General features: G+C 50.3%; 1 protein-coding gene across 1 annotated transcript; it reads left to right on the forward strand.

Annotated features, from left to right (window-relative positions):
• The first annotated feature begins 3,851 nt into the window (after positions 1–3,851).
• On the forward strand, positions 3,852–25,250 carry Dhx37 (DEAH-box helicase 37). The gene is made up of 27 exons (XM_087903623.1): positions 3,852–4,027; positions 6,395–6,567; positions 7,223–7,335; positions 8,112–8,448; positions 9,150–9,298; positions 10,446–10,538; positions 11,440–11,536; positions 12,571–12,684; positions 13,768–13,869; positions 14,009–14,123; positions 14,499–14,594; positions 14,808–14,890; positions 15,973–16,117; positions 16,879–16,955; positions 17,196–17,428; positions 18,376–18,487; positions 20,143–20,249; positions 20,337–20,525; positions 20,693–20,817; positions 20,910–21,026; positions 21,866–22,038; positions 22,904–23,018; positions 23,136–23,273; positions 23,411–23,505; positions 23,589–23,662; positions 24,142–24,239; positions 24,361–25,250. Exons 1-27 carry the CDS (start codon positions 3,925–3,927, stop codon positions 24,444–24,446), a joined length of 3,459 nt encoding a protein of 1,152 aa, XP_087759749.1. The 5' UTR covers positions 3,852–3,924; the 3' UTR covers positions 24,447–25,250.
• The last annotated feature ends 866 nt before the right edge of the window (positions 25,251–26,116 follow it).

Genomic DNA, 26,116 nt, shown 5'->3' on the forward strand with positions numbered 1-26,116 from the left:
CAAATCCTCTGGAGACAAGACAACCTTTGCCCGCTGCTCTTCTCCTCACCCCTGCATAGCTAACCCTCCACCCTATTCGGCCTGGCCCTCCTTCAGTCTTATCTTGAGGGTGTCTTGTGTGTGCGTATGCACAGAATTGGGTCATTCTTTTTTTTTTTTTTTTTTGCTGCAACCTCTATATCCTCAATATATTCCATAGACTCTATGATGGAACCTTCAGAGAATAAATTTTCCTCTTTCCTTCACACTCTAAATCAAACAAACCAGGTACACTCAGACATTTGAGACAATGGAAAATAAACCTGGATCCAGTCCAAAGAGAGAACACTGGAGCCAGGGCACAGCACAGTGGGAAGCATGCACGGAGCCTGTGCAAAGGTCCTGAGCCAACCCCCGCACCACAAAAAGGGGAATTGAAAGCTGAGATGGCTTGGTAGGTGAGAATGTTTACTGTACAAGTCTGAAGACCTGAGTTCAAATCCCCAGCACCCATCAAAAGAAAACTTGAAAGTTACTTTTGAACTCTATTCTTCTGTATTATGGAAGTTCCAAATATTATTGGGGGTTTGATTTACTTCTTTATGGATTGTCTTTTCATATATTTTTACTGTTATTTTCAATTTTCATGTGATGTTAAACTTTTTGTTTGTGTTTGAAATAGTCTCAAGTTTGTGCTGGCCTAGAACTCGGAGACTCACCAGCCTCAGTCTTGGTATCAGGAGCTTTAGGATTAAAGTCGTGTACCACCACATTGTGCTAAAACCTTCAAAGGGTTTAATACATTTTTTTTTAGGCTTTTCAAGACAGGATTTCTCTGTGTTACAGTGCTGGCTGAACTGGAGCTCACTTTGTGGACCAGGTTGACCTCAAACTCACAGAGGTCTGCCTGCCTCTGCTTCTGGAGTGCTGGGATTAAAGGTGTGCCGCCACCACCCAGCAAGCAGCATACATCTTTAATCCCAGCACTGAGAAACAGGCAGGCAGATCTCTGTAACATATCAGCCTGGGGTACCTAGTAAGACCTTGTTCCCCAAACAAAGTATTTTAGAGGGAAATATAATACAACCTCCAGAGAAATAGGGCTTCACTATATAACCCTGGCTGACCTGGAAATGACTGTAGACCATCCTGGTCTCAGATTCACAGTGACCATCCTGCCTCTGCATCCCCTCGAAGTGCTGAAGTTCAAACCATGCACCACCACCATCACCACCACTGTACCCAGCAGGATTGTTTCCTTTTAACTATGTGTGTACCGATGTGTGAGTATGTGTTTTCAGAGGCCAGAGGTGCTTCTCTGAAGCAAGAATTTCAGGTAGCTGCAATCCACCCACTGAGGGTTCTTGAAACTGAACTCTGATCCTCTGCAAGAGCACTGTGGGTTCTTATCTTCTGAGCCATCTCTCCAAACCCTTCTACTGTTAACTCTTATGAAATACACCCAAGCTGCTGTGTGTACCTCTTCTTATTGTCTAGGACATTTTTTGTATCTTCTGGACCTCTGTTATTTATATACTACTTTATTACATTTCTCTCTCTCTCTCTCTCTCTCTCTCTCTCTCTCTCTCTCTGTGTGTGTGTGTGTGTGTGTGTGTGTGAAGGACAGTTTTAGCGAGTCAGTCAGTTCTCTCCACCCACCATGTGGGTTCTGGGGATTGAACTCAGGTCATCAAGCTTTGTGGAATGTCCCTTTATCTGCTAAGGCAGTGAATGTTTGTAATCCCAGCACTTGGAAGACAGAGACAGGCAGATCCGTGTGAGTTCTATGCCAGCCTGGTCTACCTGGTGAGTTCCAGGATAGCCAGAGTTACAAAGAGAAACCCTGTCTTAAAAAATATTAAAATTGTCTGTGTATGCAGTCCATGATTGAATTCAGATAGTCAGGGTTAGGAGTCATCTGTCTCTACCTGCCAAGCCATCTTAGACTATGCTGGCCTCAAACTCACAGAGACTGTCCACCTGCCTCCGCACTCTCACTTTGAAATGCTGGAGTTAAAAGCATGCACCTCCATGCCCAGCAAGATTCCTTTTTGTATATGTGTGAATCAGTGTGTGGGTATGTGCACTCAGTGGTAGGTATCCTCAGACCCTGTAATTTTATTTTTCAGAGACAGGATTTTGCTCTGCAACCCAAACTCGGCCTCTTTTCTCCCTTTTTACCTTTTTCTTTTCCTTCTTTTTTGAGCTGAAGGGTTTAAACTTTTCCTCCTTTACAACTGAATTTAGGTTTTATTTCTCTGAGAGGGGCAAACAAGTGTCTCTCCCAACAAAGGACCATTTATTGATAAATTACATTCAGAGATGAAGGAGAGAACGTGAACAAGGCCTAAATCGGCCCCACAATGTCTCAACAATAGTTCCTGCAACCCCCTTGAAATTTACCCAAGTATGTCCAAAGATAAAACCTCAGTCAATTAGAAGTCTACTAATGTAACTGCTGCTTGCTTAACCAGTTATGTTTGAGATGACTTAACCATCCCCGAAATTCCCCTAACTATGCTTGAAAGGAGCCTGCGTGCTTCTTCCTCTCAGGGTTGTTGCCATTTTGTACAGGTGAACGATGACCCTGCATATACTGATTGTTTCTGCAGAATAAAGGCTCTTTGCTTTTACATACTATTTGAGTCTGGGGTCTTCCTCCAGGGTGTTCTCAGACCCCTGCAGAGCTAGGGTCTCAGATAAGCCTTTAGCTTCCTCCATCGACAAGGTCAGCTTTGAACCTAGCCTCATCTTTCTGCTTCCGCCTTCCAAGAGTGGAGATTTCACTGTGCCACCACCTGCCATTCAAACTAATTCTCAAACAGAACAAGTGTGGTACAATAGAACTATTCTATTTGCGGGGTAATTACAGGGTTGAGAAATGTTTCCGAGTACGCCTCACACAAAGTGACAGAGGGAGTTTTAAACCATTTAATAAAATGCCTTCTTTTTACATCTTCTGTTCCTGCCGTGGGAACATGTTACACATTTTCCTGTGGAATTAATGCACCTCACCTGCGGGGAATATCAGAAAATACAGATGAGCAAAGCAAGAAGAGAAGAGACATTATATTTTACAAGTTTAGTCAAATTAATACTAAAAATTTATTTATTTAGATGTGATCACTTTGCCTGCATGCCATACATGGGCACCACATGTGTATCTAGTACCCTTTCGGAAGAGGTCGCTGGTCGCTGGAGTCCCAAATGACTGTGAACCACTATGTGGGTGCTGATTGAAACTAGGTCCTCTGAAGAGCAACAAGTGCTCTTAACCACTGAGCCAGCTCTCTACAACCCCTCTCCCTCATTTTAGAGACCCTCTCCCCCATCTTAGAGACAAGCTTTCGCTATGTAGCTATGGATGATTTGGAATTTACTATGTACATAAATATGTAAACCAGGACGGTCTTGAACTCACAGAGATCTGCTTGCCTCTGCCTTCTGGCTGGGATTCAAGGCACGGGCTGGTGGTTTATTTTTACATGTTTGCATAAGCACCTTCGTGCAGTTCTCACGGAGGCCAGAAGATGGCGTCAGATCACCTAGAACTGGAGTTACAGGTGGTTGGGAACTGCCTTGTGGTTGCGGGGAATCGAACCCGAGAGCTAGCCACTGCTCTTAACCGCTAAGTCATCTCTTCAGCCCCAAATTAATAGTATGCAATTCAAAAGTCCTCAGGTTTCAGCTAGCAGGATAACTTAATCAGAACCTCGGCTGCTCAACCACTTCTAGGCCCGGCCTCCTTATTAAATAGGCCCCGCCCGTCGGTGGATTGCGCCCCGCCTCTTCCGCTACGGCCTCCCTTTCCGTCAGATCCGGCCTACAACTCCGCCTCTCAGCACCCGAAATTCTGCTCTTGCGCATGCGCAGACAGGAAGTCTCGCGCCTTGGTTCTGACTTCTAGTGAGTTTCGCTGAGGGAGCCGCGCGTGGCCCAGGCGCCATGGGGAAGCTGCGCCGCCGCTACAACGTGAAGGGGCGGCTGCAGGCGGAGCCGCGGCCCGCCAAGTACCCCGAAGTGCCCCCTGTGCGGCTGGAGCTCGAGGGTGAGGAGTCGGGCCCGGAGGGTCACTGGAGTGGGAGCCGGGTTCCACGTGACCCGAGCAGGGGGCGTGACAGCCTGTCTGTACTGCAACGTGGGGATGCTGCCGGGAGTTTGGTGTGCACATGTGGTCTTTGCATCCATTCCCAGACCTTCTGTAATCGTCTTCTTGCTAGAGACTCGTAAATGTGTGTTTCAGCCCAAACCTGTGAGCTGTGCCTAAGGCTGCTTGCAGTGCTTGAGTGCAGGGGCACTTTGAGCGTCGGGGACACCGTTCTGGGCTCCGGGAGTAGTGACAGTAGAATAGGAGGTGGAAATTTCTGTCACTCCAGGCATGCCTGGTTACCTGAAGCAGACGGGCAGGGGGAAACGATAAAAAATGCATAGACTATGGCAGGCATGCAGGTAGGCACTAGAGAGAGAGCCAAAGCTAGGAGTGGGTGTTGTGCTGGGGAAGGCCTCCCATGTGATGTCAGGACCGTGAGACCTGGGTAAAAATGAAAGAGATGAAAGGCTGGAGAGATGGCTCAGAGGTTAAGAGCGTTGCCTGCTCTTCCAAAGGTCCTGAGTTCAATTCCCAGCAACCACATGGTGGCTCACAACCATCTGTAATGGGGTCTGGAGCTCTCTTCTGGCCTGCAGGCATACACACAGACAGAATATTATATACATAATAAATAAATATTTAAAAAAAATGAAAGAGGAAACCCAGGGTCTAGGGGACATCGGGGTGTGTGGTTGTGGAGATGATTGAGACTTTAAAGAGAAAGAAGGTTGAGGCAGAAAGGTCCCTAATGTTTGAGATCAGCCTGGGTTACAATGAGACCCTGTCTTAAAAAACAAAGAAACAAAAGGCTGTGTACTGTGTACCTGTGAGACAGATAGACTTATAAACCGAGCCTGAGGGAGGCTGAAGCAGGAGCGATGTGCTGTAAATCTGAGGCCAGCTGAACTTTGTCACATGCACCGGGCCAACCAGGGGTACAAAGCAGGATCCTGTCTCAATCCCCAACCTCTGAAACAGAGGAAGTGGGGAGCTGAGAAAGGCTTAGCTGAGGAGGGTAGGGTAATATGTAGCAGCGGCATATTAGCTATGGCATTACAGGAAAGCATTACAGGTTGAAGGATGATGGGGTAGGAGGGTGGAGTTGATCACTGGACCAGGGAGATGGTGCTTGGATTCTAGTGTATTCTGAAGGAGAGCTGGCTAGATTCACTGATGTCCTGTGCACGAGTACAAAGGTGACAAGAATGAGTCTTAGAATGAATAGGTGTTGGTGAGGCTGTTGGAGAAGGCAGGTATGGGCTGTCACAGGGAGCCATGTGAGTTCAGTTCTGGATGTGGGTGCTCGGGGCCCTGCGGGTGCTAGGATAGAAGGAAACCTAGCAGCTATCAATTCAGCTGCTCAGGGCAGCAAGTTCAGGGGCCATAAACAATTTTGTGATAGATGCTATCTATTTAAGTCTGATTCGGCTTACCGAGAAAGGTCCAGCCCTGAAAGAGAGGGAAATGGAGGAGATCTGGGAGGAGGGTGCTGAGCTGGAGCTTGTGAGAAGGACTTCCCCCTCCATCTCAGATGCTGCCTGGGTCCAGAAGGGAGGGCAAGAGCATTTGTTGGAGCACTAGAGGACATGGCCACCAGGGTCAGGCTGGTCTGGGAGGAGAGTAAGCTGGAGAGCAATCCAGTAGATTCGAGTGTATCTTCCAGGCTCCTGAGACTAAGCATGTTCCCAGATGGAACCCCACCATCTGTTGGAGACTGCCTCCCCAAGGTATTCTTTGACCCCTTGGTTGGATCAGTAAGGTGATGAGTTTGTAAGAAAGGACATCAGAGAAGAATCTGGACTGTATGAGATGTTTGGGGCGAGACACTTCACATACCTGGGCCTTTGTTTCCATATCTATGAAATGGGGCCTAACTTCCTCTGTGGAATCATGCACCCCCGGCTCTTAATTTAAAAGTAGATGTGGCAGTAGCCGAGCTCTGAGCACACTGCAGGGCCTCATGTATCCCAGGCTGGCTTGTGTAGTCAAGAGTGTCGGAACGTCTGGTCCTCTCTCCTTCCCCTCTCACATGATTATAGACCTGTGCCACCATGCTTGGCTTTATGGTACTAGGGTTGGAACCCAGAGCTCTGAGCATGTGACCTAGGTTCCCTCTGCCAGAGCCACATCCCTCAGCCCCTACGTCTTAGCTTGGCAATGATTATAGCTGTGAAACACAGACCAGACCCTTGCTCAACACTCAGAGGTTTGTAGGTGTTGTAGGCCACCTGCGGGAGGCGGTGACCTAACCTGATATTGTCATGAGTAAGCATCGAGGACCCTCCATGACTTCCTGCACTGTAGTGAGACAGGCTGTCTTTTCAGACAAGGATGTGTTAAAAGGAGTGGATGCAAGCAATGCACTCGTGTTGCCGGGGAAGAAGAAGAAGAAGAAGGCCAAGGTGCCACCCCCATCAAAGAAAGAGAGGAAGCCTCTGACGAAGAAGGAGAGGAAGGTGCTTCAGAAAGTCTTAGAACAGAAGCAGAAGAAGAGCCAGGTACGCCTCGCTGTGGCCAGTCTACCCCAGCGCTGCCGATCATGAGGCTCGGACATCTCTATCCCTCCATGTACTTCCTGCAGCAAGGTTGTCTTGTAGAACTTTCTGAGAGGAGGGGAGTGTTTTGTGTCTATACAGTGACACAGTAGCCACTAACTACGTGTGTCATCCAAGGCCCTGATCCTGCTGGCCTGATTTAAAAACTGACACATACATAAGGAGGTGTGTGTATAAAACGGGAACGTACATTGTCAAAGTCAATGAAGCCAAAACTGCCGCAGCTCACACAGGGGGAAAGAAGTTATGTGGCCCTGTGGGTAGCCTAGGGAGTGGCCAAATGAGCAGTCATGTCTGTCCCCAGGTCAGCAAGGGGTGCTGTGCTTTATTCAGTCTGGTTGTTGGGCATAGGGCCAGCCAGTGGTCACACCATGGTACTGCAGAGCTGTGTCCCAGGACTCTGGATTTTGTAAGGTCAAAGACAGAGCTCACTTGTCTGTCCAGAAGACCTCATAGCTATGGGGTGACATCCTGCCCTATAGTTTAAAATCTAGTATTAACTAGACTGAGACATCCTTGCCTCCTCCCAGGAAAAGTCCTAGGACCCGGTCAGCAGTCAGTAGCTGTCTGATAACTAATACTCTCCTGCCTCTCCCAGCGTGCCGAACTGCTCCAGAAACTGAGTGAAGTCCAAGTTTCGGAGGCCGAAATGCGTCTCTTCTACACTACAGCCAAGCTAGGCACTGGGGACCGCATGTATCATACCAAAGAGTGAGTCACAGAACCTGAGGGGGCTCACGGCTCATGGCGTCCTACATGGGTGGGAATGTGTGGAGGGTTATCCAGACTGAATGCTCTTCTGACAAAGGCCGTGCACCTGCCTGGCATCTTATACGTCACAAGTAGGTCACATTTTCTCACCAATCATGACCTTGATCCCACACCTCAAAGGCTGCACTTGCCATGGGGCTCCCTCTTGAGGTCATTTGTGGTCACTGTTGAATTCTGAGGCTTCACATTGAAAGCCCACTTCCCACCTGGGCTTGACCATCACAACTTTGGGATCATCCCAATCTGGCATTCCTACAGGACAGCACGTCCCAGACCAACACACACACACTGCTCTCCCCCCTCCCCCCAAACTTCTCTGTTTAGGACACTGCTATTGGTTGAGTGTGTACTGCCTCATCCTCACTGGACCTGAGGTAGAACAAGGAGCAAAATACTTCCTTCCTTTTGAAAAGTGCAGGTGTTCATTAACCAAATACTAATATACCCTGCTACAGAAAACTGAGCCAAAGGTAAGGCAGAGACGAGGAAGCATCTAGGAAAGGGACTGGCATTTGGGACTGAGCCCAGTGACACGCAGTGTCCCTGGTAGGTGATTTTGAGTAGACACTTGAGTGTGACAATCTGCAGGAAGTGTGCCTCAGAGGAGGAACAGCCAGTGCAAAGGGCCTGGGGTCAAAGAGGTGTGGCCTTTGGTCCATGGCAAAGTGCCCCCATGGCCATGTCAGATGTCCTGCCTGAAGTCTCTGTTTTCCCAGGAGGAAGCCCGACCAGCCAGCAGCTCAGGGCCAGGAGAAAGTCAATAGCCTTGGTGGGGCCCACCGGAAGCGTCACAGGTCATCATCAACAGAGGAAGAATCTGAGACTTCAGGGGATTCAGAGCCTGAAGAGGACACAGCTGACCAACCTGACAGCACAGGAGCAAGCACAGTGCATCTGCCACCAGCTCCTTCTGGGACCAAGAGCCCTGTACCCACCCCCCAGCCCCCTCCATCTGAGACCTCTGCATTTTCAAAATCACCAGCCTCTGCCCCACCTCCGCCCCTGTCCAAGCCTGCCGTCTTCATTCCTGTGAACCGCACCCCTGAAATGCAGGTGTGTTCTTCTCTTTGTGGTTAGAAACAGACTAATGGAATATCTTGATGGAGAGGCCTCAGTATCTGCTTCTAAGAATGGGGATGTGATCATGCCCACCTTATGGGCTCCGATGTGGCATGGGTGGTATAGCATTGTTTCTAGGGCCCAGGCTGTTGCTTCTCCCTAGACATTCAACCCAAGTGGCTATGCCTTTTATTTTATTTAATTTTTTATTGGGGGTTTCAACTTAGGGTTTCTCAGTGTAGCAACCCTGACTGACCTGGAACTCACTCTGTAGACCAGGCTGGCCTCTAACCCACAGAGATCTGCCTGCCTCTGCCTCCTGGGTGCTGGGATTAAAGCACCACCACCGCCTGGCAACTATTTTATTTTTTTAAAAGATATTTTTTAAATTTTATCTGTATGGGTGTTTTTCATGCCTGTATGTATGTGCTCCACATGTGTCCCTGCAGAGGTCAGATGAGGGCATAGGTTCCCCTGGGACTGGACTTAAAGATGACTGTTCTAAGCTGCCATGTGCCAGCTAGAAATCTAACCCAGGTCCTCTGCAAGAGCAGCCAGTGCTCTTAACCACCAAACCATCTCTTTAGCCCTTCCCTATCCGTTTTAGACACTATGTACCATGCATGACCTGTGTGTGAATGGGGTACCCTCTCCGCCTGTTGTTCTGCAGCCCTTCCCTCTAACCTCTCCCACAGCAAGAGCGGCTCAAACTCCCGATCCTCGCTGAAGAGCAAACCATCATGGAGGCGGTGGCTGAGCATCCCATTGTCATTGTGTGTGGCGAGACTGGCAGCGGGAAGACTACACAGGTGCCCCAGTTTCTCTACGAAGCAGGCTACAGCAGGTGGGGCTCGGTCAGGGATGTCCCTCTACTCTCTGGGGACAGTGGACACTTAGGTTCCAAGAACCTGAGCTCTAGTAGACACAATCCTGACCAGATGAATTACCAGCCACTCTGGGCCTGCTGTCAGCTGTGAAATGGGGTAGTGACACTAAACTCAGTGGTCACATGGGTTTGGTGACTACAACACCACAGTGTCAGGCTCATGGAATAATGTGTTCCGTAGTGTTACTGTGGCCCCTGTGAGCCTCTTATGACCGTGTGTGTCAGGTCACTGTTCTCAGTAATTCATGCTTACCACAGTGCCTTGTCCCCTTGGCATGTGACATTCAGCAAAGGGATTAGCATGTGGGACGGTCAGAGGGCCAGATTCATTTAAGAGTGTGATCCAGGTCCACCCAAGCTGAAGGAAATTCTCTCACGTGTGTGTTCAGTCTGTGCACATGGAAACTTGCTAGGTTCTGTGCACTTTTAATTAATTTATTTATTATGTATACAGTGTTCTCCCTGCATGTATGCCTGCCTGCCAGAAGAGGGCACCAGATTTCATAGATGGTTGTGAGCCACCATGTGGTTGCTGGGAATTGAACTCAGGACCTCTGAAAGAGCAGCCAGTTCTCTTAACCTCTGAGCCACCTCTCCAGCCCCTCGATGTAATTTTCTATACCCCACCATCCACCTCAACTCACTATGACGTTAATTCAGTTGGCAGAGAAGTTCCCAAGGTGATACAGGGTTCTGGTATTCCCTTCAGCTGGACCTCAACTCTGTCAGCATTGCAGGGTGTATTTGTCATCCCTGTTATCTGGCTTTCTCTAGCTTACCAGCTCACACATGGGCCTCATCTGTTCAGGAATGCCATGCACATCAGCCCTTCCCCCGCCCCAGATGAAACTTCCTCATCCTAACAGTATCACTTAGAAATGTGTCCCAGCGGTATACCAAGTTCTGTTAGGTCCCCATCTGTGGAACGTGGGCTGCACCCCCCCCCACCACACCCCCCCTCCCCCGCTGTCCTGTGGCTGTGCTGTCCTGACACAGGGCAAGCGATGTTTGTACCCTGTGCTTTGGGTTTCATCTTCAGGTACTGACCCTGGAGTGTAGGTGACTCCGGGACAGACAGGCATGGCTAATGTGTCTTCTTCCCCAGTGAGGACAGCATCATCGGTGTCACAGAGCCCCGCCGAGTGGCCGCCATAGCCATGTCCCAGCGTGTGGCCAAGGAGATGAATTTGTCACAGCGGTAAGGCCCTGATTCCTGGGGTATAGAGGGATAGAGGGTCTTTGCAGTCTTGCTGGAAGGAGGGTATGCTGGGAGTCTTTTTGTTTTTGTTTTTCGAGACAGGGTTTCTCTGTGGCTTTGGAGCCTGTCCTGGAATTAGCTCTTGTAGACCAGGTTGGCCTCGAACTCACAGCAATCCGCCTGCCTCTGCCTCCCAAGTGCTGGGATTAAAGGTGTGCGCCACCACCGCCTGGCATGGTGGGAGTCATTTTTGCCTCATTCCCAGGGATGGTCCAACAGAGCCCTCTTAACCCTCTGGGGCAGGGGCTGCAGAGCAGGGAGGGACCCAGCACTTATTAAAGGACAAAATATCTTCGCTGTGAACAAGTGGTAGCCAGCTAATGAGCCAGTGGTATAAGGCCTTGAAAACCCAGAATTCTGGTTGTAAAACCCTCTGCCAGGGACTTACGTTTCTTTACACTGTGGTGCTGGGAACGGGACTTAGGGCCTTGCATGTACACGGACACCAAACTCCTCCCCCCCCAAATCCTGAATTTTTATCTTTTATTATAAAATGTTTACATGTTCACAAATAAGATAATGAACCCCAGTTACCTTAAGGCTGGTGTCAGTAGCTGCCACCTGTGCCGAGCACTGTAGCATCTCCGCCGTCTTGTCTGTGTGACTCTGGGAATAAAGAACTCTTGTCTTCCAGTGAGCTCTGCCACGCTCTGTCCTAGATCTGCAGTGTGTCTGGTGACATTCGTCTGGTTATCACACAATCTTGCCCCCATCTTTGGCCCCAGAGCATGTCTGGGAAGGGTCCTCCCCTGCCTCTTTTGAAGGGACCATGTTGCCAAAGCCCCAGCTGCCTCTAGCTCTGGAGACGTCACCCTCCCTGAGATGAGTCCTCTCCCCACAGTGTTGTCTCCTACCAGATCCGTTACGAAGGGAACGTGACTGAAGAAACCAGGATCAAATTCATGACAGATGGTGTGCTGCTCAAAGAGATCCAGAAGGTCAGTTGCCTGTCTGGTCTCATACAGGACTCGGGTAGAGTGGAGTCACACTGGCGGCGGCGCCGCTATGCCTGCCATGTGGGACGCTGAGTGGGTCCGTTCTCGGAGCTTCAGCTGCTTGTTCAGTATGCTGGTCCTCCGAGAATCACTTTCAAATAGAAGTTATCAGTGACGGAGGGCACAGGGTCAGTGTGAGCAGAGAGGGCCTGGGATGAGTGAGCAATGTGACTTTGCATATTCATCTTTTCTAGCAGGACTGGGGACGTTGGCTCAGTTGGCAGAGTGCTTGCCTAGCATGCGTGAAGTCTTGGGTTCCAACCCTAGCCCTACAGAAAGAAAAATAACTAGCTATCCGAGCCCTTAGACCACCTTCCTAATGCTGCAACTTTTTAATACAGTTTCTCATATTCATAACTATAATTTTGTTACTGTTGTGAATTGTAAATGTCTATGTTTTCTAACGATCTTAGGCAACTCCTATGGAAGGGTCATTTGACCTAAAGGGTTCATGACCCACAGGTTGAGAACCACTGACTTAAAGGCAGGAGGATAAGAAGTTCAAAGAGTCATTCTTGGTCACGTAGTTCAAAGATAACCTGGGATAGCTAACCTGTCAAAAGAAAATAAGGTTAATAAAAGACAAGGTCTTTTTATTATTATTACTATTTTATTTATTTATTTTGAGACAGGGTTTCTCTGTGTAGCCCTAGCTGTACTAGAAATCTATAGACCAGGCTGAACTTGAACTCAGAGATCCACCTGCCTTTGCCCCGAGTGCTGTGATTAAAGGCGTGTGCCACCACACCCTACAAGAGCAAATGTTTTTTTCAAAAAGGAGAATTTACAGTGTGCAGTAGCAACTGGCTTCTGGTCATGCACAATGTCTGCAGGCAACCAAGATGCCCAGCTGCTTCTCCCAGGGGCCTGTAGGAGCTTCGGAGGGAGTGGGAACAGTCTGGGATCTGTTCACACGGTTCAGTGCCTGTGATTGTGGGGACTTGGTGACACTCTGGTATAACTCCTGACCCCCTCAGGACTTCCTGCTGCTAAAATACAAAGTGGTGATCATCGACGAAGCCCATGAGCGGAGCGTCTACACAGACATCCTTCTCGGCCTCCTGTCACGCATTGTGGCTCTCCGGACCAAGGTGTGTAGGAAGTACACAAGGACAGCAGACTAATGCTGCCTTGTCAGGGGCTTGGGCTGGGCAGAGTCTCAGAAGACACAGCCTTCCCTGGGCATGAAGTATTGCTGGTGCCGACTGTGTCTTTTTGCACTGCCCCTACTAACTCACAGACCTTGATCCAATGTCATGCATGGTGAGTGTCTGCTCCATATTCAAGGCTCAGGCAAAAAGCTAAAGCTGGGAAGGCCTTGCTGGACCCAGCTAAAGGGTTCCCCAGAGCTTCAGGCTCTGTTGGGTTTGTAGGGCTGCTGAGTTGATTCTTCTGCTCCCCAAGCCTACTCGTCCCTTCCCAAGCTTGCTCCTCTTTCCAGCTCTGTGCTCAGACAGTGGATGTGAGGGACCAGCTTTGGGGACATGCTCTCTGAAGGGAACTTGATGAACAGCCCTGTTTCTGTCCTTCAGTAGACCAGCTCAGTGAAGAGGTGGGTGTTCTGGGAGTGCCGTGTACCCAGCCATGTTAAAGATGGTAGTAATGAACAGTGACCAGGAAAAGGTGAAATGCCATTCCTGCCTTCCTGGAGCCACTGTTTGGCCAGGGTGACTGGCAGTAGGCAAATTCAGGATCTGTGAGCTGGAGATTGATAAAGAGGCAGGCAGCAAGTACCAGGGACCCCTCGAGGCCAGTGATAATCTCCCAAAATGTGATCTGAGAGTGAAAGTGGCCATAAGTAGGATGGACTGTGAGTAAGGGGAGTTCTCAGCTCAGAAACGTCCACCTGTCTCTATTCAGTCAGTTCTAGAGTATTTTATGTCCCTCCAGAAAGAAACACTGGGGTCCCATGGCTGAACCCTGCCCCATCCCAGTGCTGACCCTCTCCTTCATTTGCCTCTTTCATGAAGGTGGAATCCTGCCATGGCCCCTTTAGCTGGCCTCAAGTTCAGGCCTCTGGCCCGTGTCACCTGTAGAACCCCAGTGGACAGGCTCCCTGTGACTGTGTCTTGTTTCTCCTGGGGGAACCTGAGGAGTGCAGTTGCTAGTTGTTTGTAAACACGGGGCTGAGAGACACAGCACTCCATGCGGACTCACCAGGCTGTCTTTCACAGAGGCGTCTGCCCCTCAAGCTGCTCATCATGTCTGCCACACTTCGGGTCGAGGACTTCACCCAGAACAAGCGGCTCTTTACCACACCTCCCCCAGTCATCAAGGTAAGATCTGGGTGAGCCCCTGCAGCTTCAGCCTGACCTTGACGTGTGAGTACTGGTGGTCTTAGGGGTTAGTTCAGAGATGGTCATAGGAAGGAGGCCCTGGGCTGCAGCATTCCCATACCTTTGTGGACTGCCGCAGGTTGAGTCCAGGCAGTTCCCAGTGACAGTCCACTTCAACAAGCGGACCCCACTGGATGACTACAGTGGCGAGTGCTTTCGGAAGATCTGCAAGATCCACCGGATGTTGCCTGCAGGTAAGGCCTGATGGGACTGGCACATTCCTCCCTCACTGAAGACTTGGGTTTGCCTTTCAGCCCTCTGACCCTACAGTCAAACCACAGTGGCATGGTTTCTGTTCCTGAGCCTTAGCTCCCGCACTCCCTTCCCCCACATCTAAGGTAGAAGTGGGAATGTGAAAGCATCCTCTCGAAAAGGGCAAGTATAGATGGCCTCTGTCCCTGAGAGTCTGCTGTGTTGCAGTCTGTCAGATGCCCCTCACCACTCTGCTGGTCTGGGGTAATTGATTCCTTCCTACCCGGTACCTATTTCCCTGGCTCCTGGTTCAGCCTCTCGGCAGGCACTCCTGCAAGGATAAGTTTGCCAAGTGACTGGTTGCATTCTCTCTGCAGGCGGCATCCTGGTGTTTCTCACAGGGCAGGCCGAGGTGCATGCATTGTGCCGCCGGCTTAGGAAGGCCTTCCCCACCCGTTGCTCCCAGCCACAAGGTAACTGACCCACAGTTCCCTGTCAAAGCCCTCCACCCCCTACCCCTGGGCTTGGCAACTGGTGCTCTAGTTGGGATGTCTGCGGAGAGCTGCACCTTGGTGCCCTCACAGAAGTATGCTCCTCGTTGCAGCAGTTTGCTGTGGGTGACGAGAGTGAAGTACCTGCTCCTGCATTGGCTACAGGAGCCTCTTCCCACCCTCTTTCCTTTCCAGAAAAGGAAGAGGAAAAGGACTCAGCAGAAGGGATGCGGAGGTTTAAGAAGTCCCGGACAAGGGCCAAGAAGGCCCAGGCCATGGTACATGGAAGCCTGTGGAGCCCTGTATCGTCCTGTGCTGTCCAGATGCCAGCTTCATGTAGCTCTTTGGGCTTAAGTATAACTAGAGTGCAACGAAAGTGAAAGTCTGTTTCATCTAAGATGGCTGCCTGTGAGCCATGTGGGGCTCCTGGGGGCCACATTGGTCCAGCCCCATTCCACAGCAGAGTGTCCTGGTGGATAGTACAGCTGTGGAGGCTGCAAGGTGGGGGTGCATTGTGATTTACAACACAGGGTCTGCCTGGGAGAATCCTAGAGCATAAATAGAGCCGTGGCTGCTTGCTGAAATAGGGAGATCTGCTTTCTGAAGCTGGGGGGCAGGTCAAGGAAGGGGCCACCACAGGCACCCTGATAGCTGGGTGCAGTGTCAGTGGTGTGGCTACTAAATTATAGCTACTAGGTGGCCTCTACCCTCTTTTACACTTAGGTGGCCCAGGCAGCTTGTTAAACTTTGTGTATATAGCTCAGAGCAGCCTTGTGGGATGACCCCATGCTTATATTTAGTTTGTTTGTTTACTTATTCAACTAGAATGTCATTATGTAATCCTGGCAAACCTGGAACTTGCTATGCAGACCAGGATAGCCTTGAACTCACAGAGATCAGTTTGTCTCTGCCTCTAGAACACTGGAATTAAAGATGTGCATCACCACACCTGACTCATACCCAATCTTTGAAAGGAATATTTCTTTAGATTGACTTACTTTATGTGCATGAGTTTTTGCTGTGTGTATGTATGTACACCATGTTCATGCCTGGTACATGGGGAGGTCAGAAGAGGGAGTCAGGTCCTCTGGAACTAGAATTAGAGCTGCCATGTGGTTGCTGGAAATCAAACCCAGGTCCTTTGTAAGAACAATTGCTATTAACCGCTGAGCCATCTCTCCAGCCCCTCATACCTAATTTTTAATATAGGAAACTGAGGCAGAGGTTATTGTTCAGTGACCTCACCTCGTAGGTCCCTGTGAGGAGAAGCCCTGTGTGAGCAAATTTGTCTTTCCCCTGTGTGTGGCTTGGTTCACACCCAGGTTGCCTGACCTCATGGTGTTGCCGTCTCCTCACCCAGACATTGCCTCAGATCAATCTGGACAGTTACTCTGTGCTGCCAGCAGGCGAAGGCGATGAGGACAGGGAGGCAGAGATGGACGACGAAGAGGAGGCCCTGGGCTCTGACTTGGATCTGGACCTGGGTGACAGTGAGGCAAATGAAGGTGTGGCCTGGCAGAGCTCTGCCCTCGGGTTCATTGCTTGGTTTCAGCATGGGCTGCTGAACCCCTGTTGCATGATAGGCCCTGTTGACCCTGGGACCAGAAGAATCTAAGTCCTGTCCTCATACATGTGACCAAACACATCCTGGCTCCTGCTGGTGTGTGAGCACAGAGGGTGGGCCTTTCTGATAGCTTTGCCCACTGCAGTCTCCTGAGGTCCTAATGTTTGTAATGGTAGTGCTGGAGTCACCATCCCTAGGCTGGCCTTTCCTGCCCTCACACAGGCCTCATGCAACAGAACAGGGAAGGCATCTGGATTCTCAGGGCCTCTTGAGTATGTTGATGGGACAGCTTCTTGTTGTCCAGCGTGGACTAGGAGGTCCCAGATACTCAGAAGCTTGACTTGAACCCAGCATAGGTTCTGTATCTTTTGAGAGAGGAACTTCTATGGAAAGGGCTTCTTCCATACAAAGGGCTCCTTCCATACAAACACAGCCTGCCACATATAGCCCAGACACATACCCGGGCCAACTTGCTCTCAGGATGCTGCTCTTAGGCAGGTATCACAGGCCTGTGCTGGGCAGCAGTAACAGCGTTCAGGGGCTTCCTGGTACTGTATCTGAATACGAACCCTCAAACCTGGGGCTGGGGTTGGGTCTCTCACTTGGGGGTGGGGAGATGGGGAGCTGCCAGGCAGTTAAAGTTAGACCTATGCCTATGCCATCTGTCCAGCCTGGACTCCAGTGTCCCATGCTTGACCACAGGTGAGCAGCCAGATGCCTCCCTGCCTCTTCACGTGCTCCCGCTCTACTCTTTGCTGGCCCCGGAGAAGCAGGCACAGGTAATGGGATAGCTCTTGAGAGCATTAGGATGGGATGTTTCAAGCCTGAAGTACTTCTTCATCTATTTTCTGACTAGCCCTGGTAGTGTAGGAAATGATAGAAACCACTCCTGATGATTGTGCTTAGAGCTTGCTGGACAGTAATGGTTCTTGCCTAGCTGAGAGCAATCTGTCTACTGCTGTCTCTTAGATTTTCACCAGATTTTTATGTTGTCTTGCCTGCCTTCCCCACCTTTTCAGGTTTTCAAACCTCCTCCAGAGGGGACAAGACTGTGCGTGGTGGCCACTAACGTGGCTGAAACGTCCCTGACCATCCCCGGCATCAAGTATGTGGTGGACTGTGGGAAGGTTAAAAAACGCTATTATGACCGTGTCACAGGCGTGTCCTCCTTCCGTGTCACCTGGGTCTCCCAGGCATCCGCTGACCAACGGGCTGGTCGTGCAGGCCGAACAGAGCCAGGACACTGTTATAGGTAGGTCACTTATTCCTGCACTCAGGCGTTGAGAAGCAGAACTGCTGCTGTCCTCCGCAGTGAGTGGGCCCTGTGTCCTCACTAGTTCTACAGCTCTTCCCACTTTGCTGGCTGCTTTACCTTCCCCTTGGCTGCTGTGTTTGTGGCGGGTGGTCCACGGCTCATTCAGAAGTAATCACTTCTGACGTGCTTCCATGGTTGAGCTGTCGCCACCACTGAGGCAGCGAGTGGCTCCTGTGAGTGGTCATTCCCTGTGGACACCCCCACTAGGTGTTCCCTTTTGTCAGGCTCCACCACCCAGTGTGATGAGTTTCTTGACATGCTTCTCCTGCCGGCTAAGTCACTTTTGTGCCGCCTTGTCACATTGCTACCGTTCTTTCCTGCTGCACATTGAAATTGTTGCTCCTTTTTCCTGTTGTAAACACTCGTGTCCCTGTGTTTGGATGTCTGTGTTTATCCTTGGCCGTCTGGAGCTCTAGGCTTAATGCTCAGTGGTGGAGGAACTAGCCACTAGCCAGGTGCCCAGGTTCTCATCTTACACCTTTGCCTTGTTGTTTGTCTGCAGTCACATGAGGGTCTGTGCTTCCCTCGGGCAAGTGCCCTTAGCATCTTCTGCCTTCTCTGTTCAAACCTGTCCTCAGTTCTAAATTAGGCTCTGTCTGTCTGCTGATGGCTTTGAGGGCTCTTCTGAGGTCCAGGAGATAGAACCTCATCAGTTATGGACACTGGTCAGTATTTTCCCCTAATGATGGCTCTTCGAGCAGCTTTATTACTGTTCTTCCAGTACCATTTTAGTTTTCAGAAGGGAAAACTTAGAAAATACAAGAGCGTATAGTTGGTGTAGCTGGAGGTGGGACTCACTGCCACTGGTGCGACGAGGGCCTGGCCCTGTGAGTAGCGGGCATGGTTGACTTTCTTCGTTCTGATCCCTACTTCTCCCCACTTAGGCTGTATTCCTCAGCTGTTTTTGGGGACTTTGAGCAGTTTCCTCCCCCAGAGATCACTCGCAGACCAGTGGAGGACTTGATCCTGCAAATGAAGGCCCTCAACATTGAGAAGGTTAGTCTCAGCCAGTAACCTCCCCATGCCTTCCCAGTCTGTCCTCCACATCACCCAGTCTGTCATCCCAGAGCTGCACCTGCCAGGGAACCCAAGTGAAGTGGCATCCCGAAGTTTGTTAGAAGGTGCCCTGGGGTGTCCTCTAGTGAGGACAACTTTCCTGTCCCCTGGGGACAGCCAGGTCTCATGCTGTTCGTGGGCACTCAGAGATGCTGCTGATCCTTGAATGTTGACTTCACCGGCATGGTCCTCACATGGAGTTGGGGTTCCTGTCCCCACTCCAGAATTAGGTGGTCCAGCGAAGAGGGTCTCTTTATGCTGCTTGCCATGCCTACCCCTACCCCCATGACAACCAGATACCCACTTAACAGATAAGGAGACCAAGGCAGGGGAGTGACAGTCTCTGTTCAAGAATACATGTAGTAAGTAACAGAATCCAGATGCCTGAAAATGCATCTGGTCCTGGTCCTGTCCCAGAACCCAGAAGAAAGTTTTGAAAGTGAAGTTTTGGTCTAGGGTGATGGCTCAGCAGGTAAAGGTACCTGCTGCTAAGCCTGGGGACTTAAGTTTCAAGGAACCACATGGTGGGAGGAGAGACCCAACTCCTGCTTGTTGTTCTCCGTTCTCCACACTTGCTCAATGGCACATGTGTATCCACAGACACATACAAATAAATTTAAAATTAGAAAAAAAAATTTAAAAATAAAGAATATATCCTTAACTAGGGATGTAGCTTGATTGGTTAAATGCTTTATACCCAGCACTACATAAACAATATGGGGTGCATACCTGAAACCCCAACATTCAGGATGTAGAAACAGGATGAATAGAAGTTCCAGGTTCAGTTAGCCATCATAGCTCACATCTATAGCCCCAACACTTAGAAGGCCGAGGCAGGAGAATTGCTGTGATTGAGGCCAGCCTGAAACATGAGTTTCAGCACAAGAATAAAACCATATTTTTCTCCCTTTGTTTTGAGACAAGGCCTGGTGATGCAGCCTTGGTTGACCTGGAGCTCTTTTTGTAGACCAGGGTCAGACTCACATGAATCTGCCCACTACTACCTCCCAAGTGCTGGGATTAAAGGTGTGTACCACCATGCCTGGCAAGACTCTGTCTCTTAAAAAGACTGCAACCTTACTGTGTGCAGTGGCATAGGCCTTTGCCCTCGTCTTGAGCTGAATTCTAGGGAAGAAATCTGTCCCTTTAAGGTGGTTTTTCTTTTTGTTTCTTACAAACAACCCATTCAGAGTTAAGAAAACTCACATACTTTACGTCATCATTGAGAACTTGATGTTCATCCATGTGACCACCTGTGGGCATGGTTATATTTTTCAAGCATGATACCTTAATTGCCAGGCTGTTTTTCTAAGTGTTGCATGATGATTTGTGTGTTGTTGCTTTTAAACGTCTAGATTTTAGTTGACAAGGATGGCCCCTGGAACACAGGTTTAATCTGGGATCATCCTAGCACATAGACCTAGAGAGATCTTGACAACTTCCTGAGCACTCAGAACAGGACCCATGTCTCAGCATGACCCTGGGGACAAGCTGGAGGGAAGAGGGATCAGTACCTGGTACAGCCTGTGTGAACTCATAGGACTTGCTTCTCTGAATCACTCTGTCCCTCCCCTCTCCTACCTTCCTGCACCCAGGTCATCAACTTCCCATTCCCCACACCTCCCTCTGTGGAGGCCCTTGTTGCTGCCGAGGAGTTGCTGATTGCACTGGGGGCTCTGCAGGCACCTCGGAAAGATGAAAGGTAGGAGTGGGAGGGTGGACTCAAGCATGCACAGAGCCTCCAAATGCAGGCTCCATGGCTCCTACCCACTGTGACTCTTGTCCCCAGAATGAAAAAGTTGCAGATGTCACAACTGAGCTGCCCCATCACCGCACTGGGACGGACCATGTCCACCTTCCCCGTGGCACCCCGTTATGCCAAGATGCTAGCACTGAGCCAGCAGCATGGTTGCCTGCCCTACACCATAGCCATTGTGGCTGCCATGACTGTGCGTGAGCTCTTTGAGGAGCTAGACAGGTAGGTTGGTGACAGCCTAATCCCGTGGAGCCCTATGTGCCTTTGATCAGTGGTAGCCTGGGGAACCCAAGCTGCTGTGTGTGAAAGAAAAAGCGGTGAGGATCTGGAGACGCTGATGGTCAGAGGGCAGTGGGCTGAAGCCCAGTGGGCCATGTGTATGTTTACAGACCAGCTGCCAGTGAAGAGGAACTTGCAGAGCTGAAGGGCCGTCGAGCCCGTGTGGCCCAGATGAAGAGGACCTGGGCTGGGCAGGGGGCATCTCTGAAGCTTGGTGACCTCATGGTGCTACTGGGTTGGTGCCATCTCTAGGGCATGAAGGAGGGTGATTGGTAGCTTGGAGTGGATTGGAGCCAACCAGTGAGAACGCCCTACTGTGCCCAACAGGTGCTGTGGGAGCCTGTGAGTACGCCGGCTGCTCACCACAATTTTGCCGTGCTAATGGACTGCGCTACAAGGCCATGCTAGAGATCCGGCGCCTCCGTGGCCAGCTGACCACTGCAGGTACAGCCAGGCAACAGTGTGGGCAGACGTTTGGGTTTGCTGTGGTGAAGACTCTCAACACTTGCTCATTTGCCTACCCATTAAGATGGACTCATAACCCCAAGTCAACTCCAAGTGCCCTTAGACAGGTTCCTTTGCACATTCACCCAGAAGGCTGTTCCTCAGGTCGTCTGTCCCTTGGCCACACCCTCTGGTCCTCTTCCCTTGTTCAGCTAGAACCTTTCTTCCCTCCCACATGTCCCCAGAGTTCTGGCCTCATTGGTACAGGATTCACACTCAGCTACAGGTGGCTCCTGTCAGTAGCCTCTAGGACTCAAGGAATGTCCCCACCTTATGATACAAAGTGGTCACCAGGTTCAGATGGCATCTGGGCAGTCTCATCCCTCTCCAAGGCTAATTGGGAACTCAGTGCTGTTCTGCAGCCCATGCTTGCCCAGTATCAGGGCATTACTGGGGCTTGCTATCGTGTCCACTGCTACACTTAGGCAGTCTGTCCTCAGATGCAACATCCTGCAATTGTGGACAGCCACCTGACACTAATGACAGGTCCGCATGTGTGGCCACAGGTCCCTGTAGGCCACCTTTCCGCAGAGGAGACAGATGAGACTGAGGTTCCTGTAACTATCCTACCAATGGAATGGCTGTCCATTGACAGGGCTTTGCAAGCATGAGAATCTAAGCCTTGGCCTTGGAAGGGGCTCTGGACTGAGCCACTGTTAAACTGTGATTCAGAATCAGACACTGTGTGGGTGGGACCCAAGTGCTAGATGATTCCTGAAAGCCTGGCAGACTTCCTCTAACTCTAGACTTCACACACCTCTTTCTTACCTTCCTCCCAGTCAACACAGTGTGCCCTGAGGCCGGGCTCTTCCTGGACCCCAAAATGCAGCCACCTACTGAAAGCCAGGTGACCTATCTGCGGCAAATCATGGCAGCTGGCCTGGGTGACCACCTAGCCCGCCGGGTTCAGAGCGAAGATCTGCTAGACCCCAAATGGAGGAATGCCTACAAGGTGGGTCATGGGCCTGCCCTTGGTGACTGGACCCATGACCTCTGGGAAAGCCCCACCAAAGAGCAAGTTGGGGCTGTTTATTGGAGGTTAGGATGTTACCCTTAGCTTCAAGATTACTTTCTAGAGTTGCATTTTACACCATAAAGTCAACCCTCTGACTTTTCTACGTTCAGTGTGGACAACATCAACACAGTCAACTGGAATGACTTTCTCTGTCCCGGAGAAAGCTGAGCCTTCTACCCATTGCCCAGTGACTTTGGTTTTTCCCGTACTAGCCAGTTCACCAGAAGGACCTATGTGGGTGTTCTGGGGCTACCTCCATCCCCCAGCATTTTTTGTCCAAGGTCTATCCACACCAGGACCTCACCTTCTGTTTTTTGTAACAGGCTGATCCTCTTGCCTCAACCTCCCAAGTGCTAGGGTTCCAGGCTATGCCCACACATGGAGATTGCGTTTTACTTTGTGCATTTGTCTGTTATCCACATACGGAAGTCATGGAATTTCAGAAATCTTTTTTCTTCTTCCACCATGTGGGTCCCAGAAAATGAATTCACATTACCAAGCTTGGTGGCAGGTGCCTTTATTCACTCACTGAGCCGTCTCACTGGACCCTAGCTCTCTATTTATTTTAGGGTGTGGGGGCACACATGCACAGGCAGACATCAGCAGGTCATCAGGTTTTTATTCACTAAGTCATCTTCTCAGGCCCATGTTTCATCTCTGTTGATGGCCAAGGAGCAACGCGTCCTGAGTAGGACCTGGGTCATTGGCTCTCTGACTTGACGGTTGGATTCTGAAAGTTGGACTTGAAGGGCCCAGCTTTTTTTTTTTTTTTATGAGCCTCCATCTACCTCTCTCTCTGCAGACTCCTCTCTTAGATGACCCTGTCTTCATCCATCCCAGCTCTGTACTCTTCAGAGAGCTGCCTGAGTTCGTGATCTACCAGGAAATTGTGGAGACCACCAAAATGTACATGAAAGGTACTGTGTAGTGGCCAGGACTCAAGTCACAGGGTGATACCCGTGGGCCCTGTGGAACTCCCTGTCTGTCTGGGAGAGCATGTGAGGCCTCCTGACTGTGCCCTCTACTGACCTCAGGTGTCTCTACCGTCGAAATCCAGTGGATCCCATCCCTGCTGCCTTCCTATTGCCAGTTTGAAGCACCCCTGGAGGAGCCAGCCCCCACTTACTGTCCAGAGTCTGGACGGGTGCTTTGCCACCGGGCCAGTGTGTTCTGTAAGTCGGGGTCACCTGCGCCATGCCCTGCTTTTGGATATGTGCCTGAGGATGTTACCCTAGCCCTCCTGCTCCTCTGATGGGCTTGGGAGGATGGGTCTAACATGGGTTCTTTATCACATGTTCCCATCCTCCAGACCGCGTGGGCTGGCCACTCCCTGCCGTGCAGGTGGACTTTCCTGAAGGCATTGACCGCTACAAGTACTTTGCACGGTTTCTGCTGGAGGGACAGGTAGGTGCTTGGGCTACCTGTGACCTGTTTCCTGTGTGTCATGAGCTGCAGGCTTACTCAGCCAGCCTATGCTCTCTCGTCAGGTCTTCCACAAGCTGCTTTCATTCAAGAGCTGCCTGCTGTCTAGCCCCAGCACCATGCTGAAGACTTGGGCCAGGTACAAGAGTATATTCCTAGACTGTCAAGGCAGGCAGTAGCAGAGAGGCTCCTAGGGGGCTCCTTTGTCAGTCGTGTATGCTGGGGATGACAGCCACAGGAGTCTTTCATTCTGGAGCTCTCAGTGAGCCTAGCACATTTCACCCCCCTGAAAGATTCAGGGACCCTGTACCCCTACCCAGAACTCTCCCTACCTGTCTCTCCTATGGCTACATCATTCCAATCTTGCCTGTTCCTCTTTTCTGTGCCCCCTTCTTATATGGGCTCCAGTCTTGGTGATAAGGCTCAACTTAATCCAGTGTACCCTCGTGATAAGGAGCATCTGTACATCCCAAGGGGCTGGTGGACATGACTCGGGAGGGATGCTGGTGAACCCTACATGCCGCCGCTGTGTACAGAAGGCTTTCTGTGCTGAGTGACAGGTCCCACCAGCTGTCCACTCATCCCTTCTGGGTCTAGTCAGCTGCCCCCTCTCCACAGGCTACAACCTAGGACAGAGAGCCTATTGAAAGCCCTTGTGGCTGAGAAGGCAGACTCCCGTGGTGCCTTGCTGGCTGCATGGAAGAAAAGCCCCAGATGTGAGTGTGACCAGGCTGGGGTGGAGGGGGAAGGACCTAACCATACCATGGGCTATGGTGGTGTGTCCAACCAAGCAAGTCCTTGTCATTGCACTCTAACCCTGGCCACCTCTTCCCACAGTCCTGCTGACTGAGTACTGTGAGTGGCTCCCAAAGGCTATGCACACAGATGTTGAGAAGATCTGGCCCCCTATCACTGATGGTTGACCACACACCCAGCTATATAGTCAACTGACACCTAGGCTGGTACCAGGAGACTCGCCGTGGCCCTGGAAGCCCTTCTTTACCTTGGCCCTCGCTGCTGCACTGACCATGGGTGCCTTCTTTGTGACTGTTCTGACAAGACAGACAGGTGACATTAGCGCCTGTGGATGTATGGGGCTCCACTGGGACAGGGAAGTGGACCATTCCCCCAGCGCACTGGTCCAGCCTCATAGCATCTTAGGCAGCAGATGCATTGCAGACTTGTGTAACTCAGGGACTGTTCTGAAAGGTTGGACAAATATCGCCCCAGAGCCCTGTTCTACACAGGTGGAGACTGGTTGCAAAGGACCTGCTTTGACATCCATAGACAACAAGTTCTTGTTTGTTTGTTTGTTTGATATTTCAAGACAAGGTTTCTCTGTGTAGCCTTGGATGTCCTGGAACTCCTTCTGTAGGCCAGGCTGGCCTCAAACTCACAGAGATCCACCTGCCTCTGCTTTCTCAGTGCTGGAATTAAAGGCATGTGCCACCACCGCCTGGCATGAAATGCACAATTTTCAAAAGCTGAAATGGAAGTGACCAGCAACAGACAAAACAAAATATTCAACCTGGACTTATGAGATGGTGCAGATGGCACTGGCTATTCTCCCCGAGGACCTGGATTGGATTCCCAGCACTCCATGGCGACTAACAACCATCTGTAACTCCAGTTCCAGGGATTCAGTTCCCTCTTCTGGCCTGTCCAGGCACTATACATAATGTGCACAGATAAACACATTAATAATAAAGTAAAACTCAGCTTTATAAGCCATTTGAGAAATGCCCATCAAAACTACACTGGAGGTTGGAGAGATAGCTCAGTAGTTAAAAGAACTCGCTGCTTTCACAGAGGACTTGGGTTTGGGTCTCAGCTCCCACATGGCTGCTCACAACCATCTGTAACTCCAGTTCGAGGGGATCTGGTTGATTAGGTTTTCTGGCTCCTCAGACACACACATACATAAAATAAAAACAAATCTTAGCTACATGAGATTCAGCCTAGTCAAAATGGCGCTGTACATGAAAATAGCAAATGAGCTGGATGTGGTAGTTGGGGGTGTTTTTAATCCCATTTCTGGGCAGCAGAGGGAGGTAGGGGGATCTCTGAGCCCAACATAGCCTAGGCCAATCCTGGGAATTGAAACCAGTCCAGCCACAGTGGAAATCGATACGGAGGCACCTCAGAACCCTAGAGAGATTCCTTTAGAACCTAGCAATGCCACTGCTGGGTGTTTACCAGAGGACTGCAAGGCAGCACATCACAGACACTAACTAAGCTATCCAACCAGCAGGGTTCCCATCACAGTAAAGAATGGGTAAAGAAAATGCAGTTTGTGTAAGAAGGTGGTTTCTTTCAGCCACTAAACCGGAGATTATCGTACTAAGAAGATTAAGCCAACCTCAGACAAATAGTATGTGTTCTCTTGTGGGTCCTAGACTTTATATAAAACCATACATCCTATGATGAAAAAGCAGAACTGAGGCAAAGGGGACTAACGGGACGAGAGGCTGGTGGGAGAGGGACATTCCCCAAACAGGCTATGGCCATGTGGGAATTCCCGTATGAAACCCAGTGTAAATTTTAAAAGGAGTGGTGGGGGCAGACAGCAAGACTCGATTTTGGTTTTGAGACT

Source organism: Myodes glareolus, chromosome 2, assembly GCF_982192425.1.
Source record: "Myodes glareolus chromosome 2, mMyoGla1.1, whole genome shotgun sequence".
Classification (NCBI taxonomy): Eukaryota; Metazoa; Chordata; class Mammalia; order Rodentia; family Cricetidae; genus Myodes; species Myodes glareolus.

Excerpts from the sequence above, each read along its gene's own strand:
- Dhx37 (XM_087903623.1), top strand. The coding sequence starts at position 3,925 with ATGGGGAAGCTGCGCCGCCGCTACAACGTGAAGGGGCGGCTGCAGGCG. Across the intron at positions 14,124-14,498 it reads CCACCGGATGTTGCCTGCAG|GCGGCATCCTGGTGTTTCTC; the intron begins GTAAGGCCTGAT and ends TTCTCTCTGCAG. Across the intron at positions 16,118-16,878 it reads TGACAGTGAGGCAAATGAAG|GTGAGCAGCCAGATGCCTCC; the intron begins GTGTGGCCTGGC and ends GCTTGACCACAG.